The 17,252-nt window shown below is 41.9% G+C and overlaps 2 protein-coding genes across 2 annotated transcripts; both read left to right on the top strand.

Moving 5' to 3' along the window:
* Nucleotides 1–8,398: 8,398 nt before the first annotated feature.
* On the top strand, nucleotides 8,399–12,764 carry LOC133168251 (protocadherin-10-like). Its single transcript, XM_061299688.1, has 4 exons — nucleotides 8,399–10,992; nucleotides 11,657–11,718; nucleotides 11,810–11,922; nucleotides 11,991–12,764. Exons 1-4 carry the CDS (start codon nucleotides 8,461–8,463, stop codon nucleotides 12,299–12,301), a joined length of 3,018 nt encoding a protein of 1,005 aa, XP_061155672.1. The 5' UTR covers nucleotides 8,399–8,460; the 3' UTR covers nucleotides 12,302–12,764.
* A 950-nt stretch (nucleotides 12,765–13,714) lies between these two features.
* LOC133168393 (protocadherin alpha-C2-like) lies at nucleotides 13,715–16,708 on the top strand. The gene is made up of 2 exons (XM_061299934.1): nucleotides 13,715–16,147; nucleotides 16,678–16,708. The coding sequence occupies exons 1-2, from the start codon at nucleotides 13,715–13,717 to the stop codon at nucleotides 16,687–16,689; spliced, it is 2,445 nt and encodes an 814-aa protein (XP_061155918.1). The 3' UTR covers nucleotides 16,690–16,708.
* The last annotated feature ends 544 nt before the right edge of the window (nucleotides 16,709–17,252 follow it).

Below are 17,252 nucleotides of genomic sequence, written 5' to 3'. Positions count from 1 at the left end.
TACTTCATCCTGATGACCACCATTTATTTTTTTTATTCATTGATAAAGCCTGCTGATACGGCAGATTGTTTGAATGCATTCATTAGGTATACCTCCATATCATCCAAGATTGTGTCTGAATTTTGACTTGATGAAAACTGCAATTATATCTACCGGTATGTCTCTCCTTGAAGGATGCAAATGTGTACACCGAGTTAGAAGAGAAACAAATATAAAGGTGTTTCTAATTTCAAATTTGAACATTATTTTATTCATAATCATAATAAATAATAAATTCATAATTTTTTTTTCTTTCTTTCTTTCTTAGTTTTCTTTCCCAATAATGTTGTTCTTTTTCCTCCCTCCTCCCCCAGCCCCCCCCCCCCCCCCACACACACACATGTAAAGCGACTTTGGGTACCTAGAAAAGCGCTATATAAATCCCAGTTATTATTATTATTATTATTATTATAATGACTGTATTTTATTTATGCAGCTTTTATTGGGGCTTATTTAACTGAGTAAATGTCCCTAAAGATTTGGCCAGTACATGCATATTCAGAATACAAGACGGTCATTTCAACAGATGTTCCCATGAACAAGAATTACAAGTGGTTTAATCAGTTTTTGATATCAGGTATTAATCCCGAAAATGTTAAAACCCAAATCCAAAGAAGTGTGAGGAGTTGAAAATGAGTGCTGTTTTTTCAGAAGTTGCATCATGGGCTTTACTAGTGCAAAAGCTTCTATACAGTGTGTCATATCATGTAATATTGAAGTGCCAAGATTTGAAGCTCCTGTCAAACCCCAGTAGCTCGGCTCAGTCCCAATACGGAAAAAAGTTTGACACATTTCCTGACATTGTGTAAAATTTACACACCCCATCAAACACTCATTCCATACGGGGATTATTTCTCTTAGGTATTTGCATATTAACTGGACGTAATTTTAACTGCAATTGGCAAACTGAGGGTAGAATATGCTTGCATATTTCCAATAAAGTGGAATATAATCATATATACAGCGTAGGATAAATACTAAACAGCTCTCCAGCAAATAAAAGAAAATGAATCCCCCATTAAGTCGTTAAGGCTGGTAGGATTAACCGTATATGTAAAATAGGCAGTGAACGGGCACATAGGCACACAAGTGCACGCATATCCTCCACTTGTGCCACGATCCATTTTCCTTGCAGCAGGAGAGAAAGTGCAGTGTATTTTCTGAATGACAGTTAGTGTTTGCTGCGAGATCCCCACTGAACATTCACCTCACAGCAGAGTAAAAAGGTGGGCAGAAGGAATTGCCTCCAATGCTGCCCACCCAGGCAATCAACTTTTGAAGGACTTGTGGGAGGTGGAATTAGTCCTTCTTCACTGGCTCTGCCGACTGCTACGGGAGTTTCTATCCACAATACTTGTCAGATGGGCAAGCATGCTGGAAAACATGTGTCAACTGACTGACTCCATTCAAATCTTTATGCCCCAAACATAAAGAGGGTGGGCAAAAGTTTTGCAACGATTTGGCTATTGGTTTTTAATCTGCCAAAGCAGTTTTGGTGTCTGTAGGCGTTACATCACTTTGGGGGAGTTTGGTGCCAGGAGACATATTTGTGCCACATCCATTGGCATAAGGGATGCTATAATTTATATCTTAATATTAAGTACTCATAACGTGTTCCATACCACTAACATGCATACCTTTCTCTTTTCAATAATTCACACTCTTCCCACTATTGTACATTTTATATTTCTATGATTTCCTTTTTGCAGTTATAAAACAACACAGACAACAGCATGTTTTAAACTGTTTTATTCTTGAGATTAGTTTGGCTTCCTGGTCGTGGAACTGGTGAGTTGTTGAAGCTAAATAAGTAAATAAATAAAGTAAATAAATAATCTCTCGGCATTCAGTCATCTAAATGTGACCCATTTTGTTGGGAATTAATTTGCAAATTAAATTAGAAAGATTTGATTTATATGTTATAGACTTAACCTGAGGCGTTGAACAGTTATAAATTTAGTCAATAATCCATTTTGGCATGTTGTGACATTGAGGGATTCCAGCTAATTATAATTGGCAAGATAAAGTACTCCTCAAACCACTCAATGTGGGGTAGAATTTCAAGAGGGAATATATTATCCAAAATAGAATTAATATATACAGCAGGGAACAAACCACCTGATCAACACCACTGTTGTCATAAATTAACAGTTGGTCAGCAGCACTCAGCATTTTAGTCCCAACCACTTCACTAATCCAGGTTATGACATCAACCTTTTACAGTCATTTGCTTGTTATTCCCATTTTATCCAAATACACTATTTGAGTACAGTATCCACGTGTCAAAATGATTATTGAGTTCCATTTTTCTAAAGAAAAAAAACAAATAAACTGATGTTTATTATTCTGTGCAAAATATTGCTTCCAGCGCCACGAGAGCCAAATATTTGCATTTTGGGTTACACAGTGTCAAGTATAATGGGCTTTCTGAATCTACATAATGTATACAATTACATATTACATCGGATTTTCCCAGTCACCCACCCGATCATCAGAAAAAAAGATTAGACATGTGCTGACCTCTACAGGTACAATCCTGCCTTGCAATCTTGACAGGCATCACTTGCAACTAAAGAGAACATCCCAAGCTCTTACTCAAATTACAAATAGCCATAATGTAAAATTCTGCGACAGAAATTCTATGCAGGTATGCATCCAGAGATATTTCACAATAGCATACCTACAATAAACCAGATAATGAAAATTATTGGGGCACGCAGCCAAAATGAGGTGGCGAAGCTTGAGGGAAGCTGCAAGCTAAAGTGAATAACTGGGCTATCATCCTCTACTCCTGACAAACAACCAGAGGCTTGACTGAATTGGGGAAAATAGAGGAGGAGGAGAGGTGCCTTGTAGGCATCAGCACACAGAGTGGCGATGACAGCCTTTAGGACATAAATGGCAGCAATTGAGGGTAGAATGAGGGTCGGTGGAAGGAAAAGAAATTCCGGTGCAATATCCATTGACTGGCACATGAACCATGGGTGGGCTTTTGTGCAAAAGGTTCTCTCATCAGTTGAAGATTGGGTGAATGACTCGGGTCAGTTGAAAGAGGTAAACTTGAAAATGTATACATCTTTAGCATAGATGTGCCAAAGCTTTTGCTTTCCCAATGAAATGAAAAACTGCTTGTTTCTATATCTATGTTTTTTTATTGATGTATCAGTTTATTTATTCATAATATTAGTTAACTTTCACAGTCACTTCTGACACCTGGTACCAATGCAAAGCCCACTAAGCTGCGTTTTATCAAACTGCCAGTAGGGGGTGACATTTTCACACGACACTACGTATGTAAAAGAATTGCAGTCCATTACTGTCATGACAAGTGTCCAATACTGAGGACATGAAAATAAACCACCATCAAAATCATCATCCTCTTCCTCCTCTTCATCATCTATTATTATTATTATTATTATTATTATTATTATTATTATTATTATTATTATTATTATTATTATTATTATTATTATTATTATTATTATTATTATTATTATTATTCCTTACTGTTTCAATCTGTAAATCCAAACACATTTGTTTAGAGCTGGTCTAATTTTCACCTTGACGACCAGAGCTGCTGGACTCAGTTTATTCCTCCGTAACAATAGTTATTTAGTACCTTCTATTCTAATCTGCAACATGTATTTTACACGTGAACACAATAATAAGCAGGGTACTTGGGATTGTTGATTTTCTGACCGAAAAGGGCGCCATTTTAAATGGGCTAAGATAATGATAGGTTTCTGTGGAGTGGAGAGGAGAAACAAACAACCGATCACGTTAGAAAACAAATGTGTTTCAAGGAAGCCAGAGAAAACCAACACAAGCATGGGGAGACCATGTGAAAACCACATAAGGCACTTTAATTTTAGATTACATTTATACTTGTACTTATACTAGACTTGTACTTACACTAAGTATATTTATACAAAATATACTTATACTTAATTATACGTATAATTAGTATACTTATTTTATAATTGTACTTATACTAAGTACACTTATACTAAGTATACTTGTATTTATACGAAGTACAAGTATACTTTATTAATTATACGGATACTTACTTATCCTTACTTATACTTATACTTAGTATACTTAATTATACTTTGACTTATACTAAGTATACTTATATTTATACTAAGTGTACTATACTTAATTATATGTATACTTACTTAAACTTAGTATACTTATACTTAGTATACTTATAGTTACTTATATTTATACTTTCACTTACTGATACTTTATACTTATAGTTATATATATTTAACATCACAACCCACCAACAAATGTAGACACAATTATCAGGAACCACAAAAAAAGGAAATACCTGTGTGTTCTTAATATCATACCAAAACATTAGACCCTGATAAGGATATAAAGCAGTGGCTTGTCTTGACAAAGATCGCCTTAAAGCGCTTTTTTGACTAATACATTTGGCTGGTGCGTTGTATCGCGGAGACATCTGCTTGTCGGCGCGTTAATTGTTTAGCCCCTGCATATCTGCCAGTGACCTCAATTGTGCTGTAATCTCCAGTCAAAGAGCGATTCTGCTTTCCTCATGTGTAAATGTGTTTGCATTATCTGTTTTAAAGTGCTCCACCTTAGACTACTAACTACAATATAAATTCAGGAAAAAAGCTACACGACTTAAGAAGCAAGTAAACCATGAATAATTTGTTGAAATACTTGGTGAAAATCCAAAGAATAAAGGCACATATTTTGTTAGTCTTTTCATGCAGACAATGAACACAAGAAGAAAAAAAGAGCTTTATTATAGGTAAGAACACGGGGATCGCGGCAGATGAGTGCAAGGACATGCAAGAGAGACTAGCAGTAATAATAAGACAAGTCATGCAGAGAATGGGGAAGCCTAAACAGGAAATAAAATTAGACATATTGAGGTATTAAACTACAGTCCAAAGTCAAGTTTTACTTTTGCATCCTAGGTATGAAATCATGTATTATGTGCTTTCTACTCTGTACTTAATAGACTTGTTACTTTTTAAACCTCCATGAATGACAACACATCATGCATAGGATGACGGTAAAAACAGGGTCGGCAGCGATGTGGCAGCGAACAAAGCAAGATATTCCTCATCCATCACCTTCTTGAATAGAATTGTTGTCAGCAAGACTGATAGACTCATACAACAGAGCAAACTGAGAATCCACTCAAAATCATATGATACAACAGGCTTGATAAATATCATCAGTCTAAGTATTATAAATCCACTTAGAGTAAGAATGTGCTTTATTTCAAGTGGCAACATCATCAGGTTGCATGCAAATGGAAACATTCGTAATAAAACAAAGCATGATATTCCATCCATCTACGTATTTCCCTCCATGGGATTTGTCTGCCAGCAGTGACAAACTACAATGTCATGTTTCACTAACATTGCCTTAGGTGTGCGTGGATTTGCAAATGACAACAAAGTTAAAAGAAAACATATATATATATATATATATATATATATATATATATATATAAAAAAAAAAAAAAAAAATCCCCTCTCACCCTCCGCGGGTGGTCTCCCACTCCAAGCTCGGGTCCTCTACCAGAGGCCTGGGAGCTTGAGGGTTCTGCGCAGTATTTTGGCTGTTCCTAGCACTGCACTCTTCTGGACTGAGATGTCTGATGTTGTTCCTGGAATCTGCTGTAGCCACTCCTCCAGTTTGGGGGTCACTGCCCCAAGTGCCCCAATGACCACGGGCACCACCGAGGCCTTCACTTTCCAGGCCTTCTCAAGCTCTTCTTTGAGGCCCTGGTATTTCTCTAGCTTCTCAAGTTCTTTTTTCCTGATGTTGCCATCGCTTGGTATTGCTATATCCACTACAACGGCCTTCTTCTGCTGTTTGTCCACCACCACAATGTCCGGTTGGTTCGCCATCACCATCTTGTCAGTCTGGATCTGGAAGTCCCACAGGATCTTGGCTCGCCCGTTCTCTGCCACCTTAGGGGGTGCTTCCCACTTTGAACTTCGGGCTTCCAGTCCATACTCTGCACAGATGTTCCTGTACACTATGCCAGCCACTTGGTTATGACGTTCCATGTATGCTTTCCCTGCCAGCATCTTACACCCTGCTGTTATGTGCTGGACTGTCTCAGGGGCCTCTTTGCACAGCCTACACCTTGGGTCTTGTCTGGTGTGGTAGATCTTGGCCTCTATTGCTCTGGTGTTCAGAGCCTGTTCCTGTGCAGCCATGATGAGTGCCTCTGTGCTGTCCTTCAGTCCAGCTTTTTCCAGCCATTGGTAGGATTTCTTGATGTCAGCCACTTCACTTATCTGCCGATGGTACATCCCATGTAGGGGTTTGTCCTCCCATGATGGTGTCTCTAGCCACTCTTCCTCTGATATATAATATATATATATAATAGGGAACGTGAGCTGGGGTTAGACCGTCGTGAGACAGGTTAGTTTTACCCTACTGATAATGTGTCGTCGAGTATATATATATATATGTATATGTATATGTATATGTATATGTATATGTATATGTATATGTATATGTATATGTATATGTATATGTATATGTATATGTATATGTATATGTATATGTATATGTATATGTATATGTAAATATATATAGTTCTCAAAGTTAACAACAAAGTTAAAAAAAAACATATATATATATATATATATATATATATAGTTCTGTTCTTGACCAGGAAATGAAAAGGAAATGAAGATGTAAGGTAAACTGAATACAAACCTGATATTTTGTAACTCATTAGTGTATGCAGTGGCCAATATGTAGGCAGACATGCAGAACTCCTAATCTGTGTTTTAAAACTGAAATTAGATTTTCTTTATATTGTGTCAGCACTAAAATCATAGCATCGCAACAAATACGCAAGAAGGAATGCTCGGCGATGGCAATTGTTATTAAGACCATAACCAGAGCAGTCAATCATTTGAGAAGTACCGTTTTGCTTATGGCATGTTCAGAGAAGGTAGTGCAGAAAATCTGGAGTGGGATGTTAAACCATCAATTCAGAATAATTAGTTGGCCTCAAAACACACGCATGCTTTTAAGACCATTTTAGCAGTACGTGCATCAAATTTTATTTTATGCTAAAACCGATTAAGAGTAAGAAGCTGCAGCAGCATGGAGCCCAACCTTTTTAAATCCCAACGCTTTAAAACTGAAAATCGGTTCAAGACAAAAGGATTGCGTTTCTACTTTTGCCCTTGAGTGAGCAAAAGAGGGACATTGTCCGCGTGTGTGTGTTGGAGAGCGAGAGGGAGTGACTGACAGGAAGATAATCTCTTTTGTATTTTTGATCCCTAAATGTGGTGGTTGTGTCCCCTTATCTGAGCTACTTAGTTGTGCAGTGGGTAAGTGATGCCATGCACTTAGGCCGTGAAAAGCAGGTCAATATGACCACTGAGAGGAAACCACATGTGCATTACATGGATAGCCTTGGGATTATTTCTCACAAAATGTCTTAATTCCTCTGTTCACTAATGATCCAGGGAAAATGCCCTCTAATCTCCATTCCATTAATTAAAAAGAGCATGAGCCCGTGGAAAACCTCGCCATCTGCTGCCGTTTCACTGCTGCAGACAGATTGTGTTTTCAGCGTTCAGCCAGGGTAACTGTTTTTTTTTCGGGGGGGAAATGGGTCGAGCGTGTGTTGGGTATACGATAAACAGATAAAACTGCTCTGTTGAAGGGATAGTAGTCTCCGATGTGTTGGAATGTTCTAAATACTCACAGTTCACAACATACTTGCACAATCAAATGAATTCCAATGGATGCTGTATTGCAAATGATTATTTTAATTGTGATTTATATAGCAATATTGCATATACAAAATCCTCAAATGCTATACTATTTATAACGTCTACAAATGATTACCACATTGTTCCCTTAATTCCTCTTTGAGCATTATTATCTTTTTGAAGGCATAATAGTCGAAAAGATCCGGATGATGCAGTAGGTTTGATGAATGCCCTCACATTGTTTTCACTTGAAGCCTTCTCAGCAGTTTTTTTTTTACATTGTATTCAGACTTCTCAGAATCAGAATTGTAATTATACATATAGTTACAATGAATGTAATTGCTTTAATAACTTGAATGGTGGAATTTTCAAACCTTGGGACTGTGACATGAGTTGGACCGGGCTATAATAGGCAGTAGAGATCCAAGCAGATGTCATTTTGCCCCCAAAAGAAACAGTGAGGGCCAATGATACGAGGGCGCGCGCACACACGCACGCACACACTAATCTGTGCAAACCCTCCTGTGAGTCCGCCCCCCCTTTCTTTTCTCTTTTCTCCTTGCTCTCAGGCAGACAGGAGCCGCATCAGTCCCACCAATGTCAAGTTTTTCATTGTTTGCCCTCCAAACTGCATTGTGCGCAATTTGGCCTCAGCGTCAAGTTTTGATGGGAGTTGAGAGCCAGCCTCCAAATGGACACACAAGAGGTGAATAGGAGAAAGGTGTGCGTCAAATGGTCCATACTTTGTGGTTTTGCCTTGATTGTCTGTTTGTTGGACTCGGCATGTGGACAGATCCGCTACTCCATCCCAGAAGAGCTGGAACATGGCGCCTTTGTGGGAAACATAGCCGAGGACTTGGGTTTGGATTTGGATAAACTCTCTGCGCGAAGATTTCGTATCGTTTCCGGTACCAGGAGGCAGTACGTGGAGGTAAATTTGGAAAACGGAGTTTTATTTGTAAACGAGAGACTAGATCGCGAAGAACTGTGCGAGCAGAGTTTGGCGTGCTCTTTTCATTTGCAAGTGGTCATCGAAAACCCTCTGGAGCTGTACAGAGTTGAGGTCGAAATTCTGGACGTGAATGACAACTCCCCGAGCTTTCCGTGGACCGAATTTAATCTAGACATTTCGGAATCTGCATTACCGGGATCCCGCTTCCCTCTCGAGAGCGCGCAAGATTTGGACGTGGGTTCCAATTCGTTGCGCACTTATTTGCTGAGCGTCAATGAGCATTTCAATTTGGACATCCAGACAAGAAGTGACGGCAGTAAATTCGCCGAACTCGTTCTCCAAAACCCGTTGGACCGGGAGCATCAGAGCGCGCACCAGATGGTCCTGACAGCGGTGGACGGAGGTTCTCCAGAGAAGTCCGGAACTGCGCAAATTGACATCACAGTTTTAGACGCCAATGATAACGCTCCAGTGTTCGATCAATCTTTCTATCGAGTAAGGCTGGCGGAAAACGCAGCAAAGGGTGCAGTTGTCATCAAACTCAACGCCTCCGACTTGGATGAAGGAACCAACGCAGACATCACCTATTCTTTCAGCGGGCACGCACCCATCAAAGTGCGCCAGCTTTTCGTAGTAGACGCGCGCACGGGGGAAATCAAAGTCAAAGGGTTGATCGATTATGAAAAAGCAAGGATGCATGAAATTTACATCCAGGCAAAGGACAAAGGTCCTTCCGCTGTCGCAGTCCACTGCAAGGTGCTGGTGAACGTCTTGGATCGGAACGACAACCTCCCAGAGGTCATCCTTACGTCCGTGTCCACGCCTGTTCACGAGGACGCGCCCCCTGGCACTGTTATTGCTGTCATCAGCGTCACGGACAAGGACTCAGGGGAAAACGGCAACGTGGACTGTGAGATCCCAAATCTGATCCCCTTCCAGCTGCACTCTTCTTTTAAAAACTACTACACGTTGGTGACAAGTGATTTTCTAGACAGGGAAACAGTGGCTGAATATAACATTACTCTGACTGCAAGAGATATGGGCTCTCCGCCTTTATTTACAAGGAAAACCATTGTGGTCCAAGTGTCTGATGTGAATGATAATGTGCCTCTATTCAAACAACCCGCTTATACTGTCTACTTGACGGAGAATAATGCACCGGGGGCCTCCATCTGCTCTGTGACGGCACAGGACCCAGACTATGGCCAGAATGCATACCTGTCCTATTCGATAATAGAAGTTGATGTTCAAGGGATGCCCGCCTCCACATACGTCTCTATCAATTCAGATAATGGCAATATTTACGCCCTCCGGTCGTTTGACCACGAGCAGTTAAAAAACTTTCAAATCACAGTGCGAGCTCAAGATGCTGGGTTCCCACCTTTAATCAGCAACGTGTCAGTGACAATATTTATTTTGGATCAAAATGACAACGCACCTGTCATTGTGTCACCTCTTCCTCAAAATGGGACACCCCCGGTTGAAGCGGTGCCAAGATCTGTGGATGCTGGCTTCCTGATCACCAAAATACGGGCGGTGGACGCCGACGCGGGTCAGAACTCACGCCTTTTTTACCAAATGCTTCAAGCGACTGATCCGAGTATGTTCAGCGTGGCTTTATACACAGGAGAAATTAGGACAATACGACAGTTAGTAGAGAAAGACCCCACAAGGCACAGATTGGTCATTCTGGTGAAGGACAATGGCCAAGTCCCCCTCTCGGCCACGGTTTCCATCATTCTGTCAGTGGTTGACAGCCTGCCAAGATCTCAGCCCGATTCGGGTGACCTGTCACCGAGCCCCCGTCACAGCTCCAACTTTAGCCTCTACTTAATCGTGGCTCTCGGCACCATCTCCTTCACATTTCTAGTGGCTATCATCGTCATTGTTACAGTGAGGAAGCTGAAGGACAGCGTGTCCGACAAAGAGTCCAACTTTCCCCCCACCAACATCTGCTGCTGCTGCTGTCGCTCGGTGTCACCCGGCAACACCGCCGACACCTTCAAAAAGTCCAATTTGAACATCAGAATGCCAACGGACTCATTCGGGTGCACAGAGGCGAACAGCAACGGCGGGCTCCCGCAATCCTACTGCTACAAGATGTGTCTGACACCAGAATCCTCCAAAAGCGACTTCATGTTCCTTAAACCATGCAGTCCGGTGTTGTCTACTGGACAGAACAATGCCAAGAGCACTGACTACCTGACATCTGGTTGGAGCGGACTGGACCGTAAGGATCTGGCCAACAACAGAACTTCAACTCAGAAAGAGGTAAAGCACACAAAATACATTTATAATGATGTGATTAAACGAAGTGGGGCATGAAAAAAATACGTAGCTTCTAATTCACACATTATATACAGTGCACAGTAGATGTTGAACTTTGATTTGTGTAAATCATCAGTAGGATGCGTCACAATGTGGAGGTGCCCCTGATGAGCCGCTAAGTTTGCAATCACATTCATGATTTATTCCATTAGTCATTTCATGCACCCCAAGTGGTGTGATAGTTCACACCAAATCAATTTGTCTCTCATTACTTCATAATGATCTCATTAGGGTTTGCTTTCTCTGACTCCTCAGGCGTATACGGCAAATTACAAACCTGTGAAAATTGTTTTGTTTTTTTCAACTCTGTTCTGGAGCCGATTACTACCAAATTTACATATTTGTAGTAGGGGGTGCACCCACAAAATTAGCATCATTTGAACATTTTTGTTTTACTCTTACTCAGTCAACGGTATGACGGCTACGTCAATTAGCTGCATGATAATTGCATGTCGAAGAAGTATTTTCTTTTTTTTTTCAGCAAGCTACAGAGCCATTGAATGTCAAGATAAACAAAGAAGAAAAGGGCACACCAGTCAAGCAGAAAACACATTTGCTCTACTTGAGCGACTTATTGATTTGCATTTGCTGTGTTTCATCCATGCAGCTAAAGTATTCCACCAAGGACTGGACCTGGACCAAGAATCAACGCAATTCAGCATACAAGAGGTGAATAGGTCAAAAGACGACAGACAGTGCGTGCAAGTGCCAATGTGCACTGCATGCAGACGATACCAAAGTTGCATTTTTATTTCTACAGGTATAGTTCTGGAAATATGGAAGGCACACTAGCTCGTCCACAGCAGTACAGTGCTGATGAGTATTTCTGCTCTGTGGCACCACAGTACTGGACTTGGGGAAACCGTATAAGTGGTGAGTGTCCCTTCTTAGTCATGTAAGTGCAATCATACAATTGTCATCTTCAATGCTCATTTTCACAGACTGCAAGATGTCTCTTCAAGATGAAACTGATCCTAACTTCAACTGGACTTCAAAGTACACACAGCCTCAGTCCGAGGCACTGGACTACCAGCACAACGTGTACGTTCCCTCAGAGGCGTCAGACTACCAGCACAATGTGTACATTCCCGGCACCACATCTGGCTACAGCACACTCAAGCTTGCACCTCGAGGTGACCTAGATGTCTACAACACATTTTCTACTTTTGGGAAGAAAAAGAAATTAATCTCTAAATATGAACCTACGTATGGAAAAGATGGTGGCCTCATAAGCAGTAGGGGTTTTGAATAAGACACCGACCTTTCTGGTCACGCTGTGTATGATATATTTGTACCTAATGAGTCTCTTCTCTTTAAAAAAAATTGTACAGGATTTTAAAAAGGAATTTGCTGTAGTTACAATAAAAGAGGCTTATATTAGGGCTTACTTGAAACAAAATGTTGTTTTCCCAGTTCGTGTCCAAAACCTACAGCCCCAAATTGATTGATACTAATATCAACAGTAAGTGCTAACTCCTCCTCAAGAAGTGTTGTTTATGGTGGAAAAGTGGTGTCTTAATTTCTCTGAGTAGTTTTGACTGTTATTTTTCATATCACACACAAATAATTATACAATTCAAATGGTGATGATCCTCCTGTGGCTTTTAGGCTTGCTATGTTGGTTATACAATACAAAATGACTTAAATGTGTTCTAAAATTCAGATTGTCATATCGTCTGTATTTAGTCTCCATGATTCATCATTCTCGTCATACATGTTCATATACAGTAGAAATGTTCACTTTGTACAAAGTGTGTTGTATAGCATATATATTCTATTAATAAAATTCACATTCAACCTTGCGTGTGATGTTTTCACGTGCAATACTTCTACAGCTAAGCCTGACACTGTAAGTAGTGCGATCGCTCATTTTGCCACTGCCAATAACAAAAGCTCAGTGCAGTGCATCACTCACTCTGCAGAGGAGCTAATTGGCTGCAACCTCATCATGGCCATGTGCTCCTCCAGATGCAAAAAGGTTGTGGCCGAGCCCTCCCGATGTGGCCAGAATGTTTCTGTAATACCTAAATGTGTCACTAGATGGAGGTACAATATAGGCAAATAGAGACACATGCCCCAGAATCTCTCATCAAAATCATCCCCGTTGTTGAGCTTAAGCCCTCATGCAGGCACACGCAATGACAAAGAACTAATGGTTGCCATGGTTACCTCAAAAGAAAACTCAATTTAATATACTGTCTGCTTTATCTTGATTAGTGATTTTAAGTGGGAGGTTATATGGTTCTCGGTGAGAGCAGTGCTCATTAGTGCTTGCAGTCGGACATACGTGTTTCATTGTTGCTCTAAAAATAAAATAAAATTCTGCCCTGAAGACAGTCAAATAACTCTCATTTATTAAATGACTATTTTGCGCGTGTTGATTACCCAATTACACACGCACTAAATATGTTTTTTGATAGGAATGAATATTGATGCATTTTTGGGTGGTATTTTGTGCCTCCCTCGCCCCCACCCACTTCCTTTTTGTGAGCTGGGCCACCCGAGGCCAGCCTACACAAACGCTGCACACGCCCCTGCTGCTGCATGGACCGCTTGCTGCATCCCCCACGCGTGGAGGCAAGAATGACGCCGGCGCTTCCTCGCATCACGACAGCCTGAACATCGGGACGAATTTGCTCAATCGCTATTCATAAAAGGCAGAGTAATGGCGTCTCCCATGGCGCATTCACGGACACAGCTGCTGATGGCCGCTTTTGCATTCAGTGCATTATGGAGCTCTGTGCTTTCCATCACCCGCTACTCTATTCCGGAGGAGATGGAAGCGGGCTCCTTTGTTGCCAACCTTGCCACAGATTTGGGTCTAGATGTCCGAAGCATGGTGGAACGGAAAGCAAAGCTGGACGTCATTCACAGCAGAAATTACCTTGACATCAACAAAGACACCGGAGAGCTCATCATCCGTGAGAAGATCGACCGGGAGAGCATCTGCATGACTAAAACAGCCTCATGCTTTCTGAAAATGGATGTCATACTAGAAAACCCGATTCGTATTTTTAACATCGAACTGGAGATCATGGACATTAATGACAACGCGCCCGTGTTCCGGAGGAAGACCATTTATTTGGATGTTTCCGAGGCAACCCCTCCCGGTGAGAGATTCTCGTTAACAAATGCTGTAGATGCAGATGTTGGTGCTAATTCAATCAAGACCTACTACCTAAGTGAGAGCAAATACTTTAACATTGACATTCAAACTGGCAGCGATGGCTCCAAATATGTCGATTTGGTTCTTAATGGCAATTTGGACCGGGAGACGGACACGGTGCATAATCTGATTTTAACCGCTGTGGATGGCGGGGTTCCTCCTCGATCCGGCACAGCCAGCATTATTATCAATGTCCTCGATATCAATGACAACGCCCCCCTGTTCATTCAGCCGGTATTTGAAGTCAACGTTCCAGAGAATTCCGGTGCAGGAACTGTGGTCATGGCCTTAAATGCAACAGATTTGGATGAAGGCACAAACGCACGGTTGTTATATTCTTATACTCTCTACACATCCGAGAAGACGCAGGAGCTCTTCTCGCTGGACCGACATACAGGCGAGATCAAGGTGAAGGGGGCTGTTGATTTTGAGGAGAATCAGAATTTTGAGATGCACATTCAAGCTCAGGATGAAGGGTCAACCCCGCTGTTAGGACACTGCAAAGTGATGGTGTCCATCACCGATTTGAATGACAACTACCCCGAGCTGACCATCAAGTCTCTAAAAAGTGCTGTGGCCGAAAATACCGCCGTGGGGACGCTGATTGCCGTGGTCAGCGTCAGCGACAGGGACTCCGGAGTCAACGGGGAAGTGGAGCTGACTTTAAGTCAGCAGGAAATCCTACCCTTCATCCTCAATCAATCCTCAGAGGGTTACTTTGAGCTCTTGGTTTCAAAGCCCCTTGACAGAGAGCTACAGAGCAAATATGAAATCACGCTGAAGGTGACGGACAAAGGCACGCCGCCGCTAACTGAAAGCGAGACCTTCACTTTAGAGATTCATGATATCAATGACAATGCGCCCACATTTCCTCAGTCCTTTTACACGATTCACGTTATGGAAAATAATCTGCCGGGAGCATTGCTGACATCTCTGAGTGCGCTTGACCCAGATCTGAATGAGAACCAGTACTTGGTCTATTTCATTATGGAGAAGGAGATAGTGAACACATCCATGTCAATGCTGTTCTCCATCAATCCAGAAAACGGTGACCTTTATGCCCTGAAGACCTTTGATTTTGAGCGAGAGAGGGAGTATCTTTTCCACATTGAGGCAAGAGACTCGGGGGTCCCCCCGCTGAGCAGTAATGTTACCGTCCATATCATCATTCTGGACCAAAACGACAACACCCCTGTCATAGTGTCACCGTGGCGGGCGCAGGGCTCTGTGGTAGAGCAGGTGATACCGAGATCTACGGATAAGGGACACTTAGTGGCCAAAGTAATCGCCATTGACGCCGACTCTGAACAAAACGGCAGGGTCACATATCAGCTCTTGCAAATCAGTGACACAAGCCTCTTCAGTCTGGATCAATACAACGGCGAGATCCGGACAACCAGAATGTTCAGCTACAGAGACCCCCGGCATCAACGTCTAGTCATTGTCGCAAAAGACAACGGCGACCCCGCTCTCTCCACCACAGTCACTATCAAAATATCCACCGTGGAACACTCCATGGCTTTTTCAGAGACAACAGAGTTGCCGCTGGAGTATGACGTCTTCACTGACCTCAACCTATATTTAGTCATCGGCTTAGGGGCTGTCTCCTTCATGCTGCTCATTACCATCTTGGTTATTATCGTACTCAAGTGTCAAAAACCAAAGCCAAAGCCCATCAAGATCCCCCCGGCTAATCGGAACAGTGTGATCAGCAGGAACAGTGTGATCAGCCAGCGGAGCTCCACCATTGCCGACTCCACCTTGATCTCCAGTGACGCCTACTGGTACAGCCTGTTCCTGGCCGAGACCAGGAAAGGCAAAGTGGTCGTGAGACAGCCCATAATTCCCAAAGGAGCTGGCTACTTTGTGTCCAGCATACCCAGGAGCATAGGGCCAAGTGAGACCACAGAGTCCAGAGCATCCACACTGGAGGTACGTATAATGTGCAATATTTTGCCCTCAAATTAGTTGTCGAGTTATTGACGTCAACTCAACTGAAAGAGGCAACAAGCGATCACATTGAATAATTAGGTCAAACAAATACACCGCCCCCACGCCTGCACGCACAATGTTCCACAGCTCAATGTCTAATGTAGTATGTAGGTCATTTATCCCAGATGCATATCACAGTAGTGGGTGGCGGAAGCGCGGGAATACTTGAAAGAGCGCAGACACGGAGCGCTTCTCGTCAAGGACAAGATGTGCTAAATGAGCTGTTTGATGCAAGGTGTCTGGCCGTTCACAATTTATGCACACTACTTTTAAGGTCACCACACCTGACGGAACTTGAAAGAATATGTTTCAGAGTCATACTGTGGCTACGGCAACATTTTTCTCAACCTTGTGGATTTTTTTGAAATAATATTTTTATATTCGTAAAAACTGGTGACATGATTCATGTTTTGCATTGTGTTTGACCCTCATACTCATTGTACAACTTGTCTCTTTCTTTTGTTCTTAAGTACTCAAAATGAAAAGGAGTCCATTCTACAACTGGAGGTACGCTGGTTGCTACGTATATATGCCGTAGAAGCACTATTTGTAAAATACACCTGCATCATTTGACTGACACATTCATTTCAATTCCTTCATCTTTCAAATCCTATGATTGACATTTTGCCAGATGAACTGCGGCTCGTGTTTGTCTACACGGGCCGGACACTGTGCCGATTTAAATGCTCCATTCAAATTGGCCAGGTTCTCCAGTAAGGAAAGCCATCAGCTTACTGCGAGCACAGATTAGAAAGAAATTGGCTGCCGGTCGGGGTTGTGTTGTGCACATCTGGCCATCCTTAAATCTGGCCAAGCTTGTGTAATGGCCAAAAATCACATTATGATGCCTGCTCATGCATGCTTTGTCCACACTTCTTGATGATTTTATACATCAAGAGCTATATTCTAAATGAAAATTGTATAAGTTGCCAATGATTTTACTTTTGCCACAATGACTTTTCAATAATGGTGGCAGCTAGTAAGCAGTCACAATCCACTGTTGCATGAGTGAGGACTTTTCTGTAATCTTCAGCATGTTCATGTC

Source organism: Syngnathus typhle, linkage group LG15 (genome assembly GCF_033458585.1).
Source record: "Syngnathus typhle isolate RoL2023-S1 ecotype Sweden linkage group LG15, RoL_Styp_1.0, whole genome shotgun sequence".
Taxonomy (NCBI): Eukaryota; Metazoa; Chordata; class Actinopteri; order Syngnathiformes; family Syngnathidae; genus Syngnathus; species Syngnathus typhle.
The sequence above is the reverse complement of the archived record's forward strand: the minus strand, read 5'-3'. Positions and strand labels throughout refer to the sequence as shown.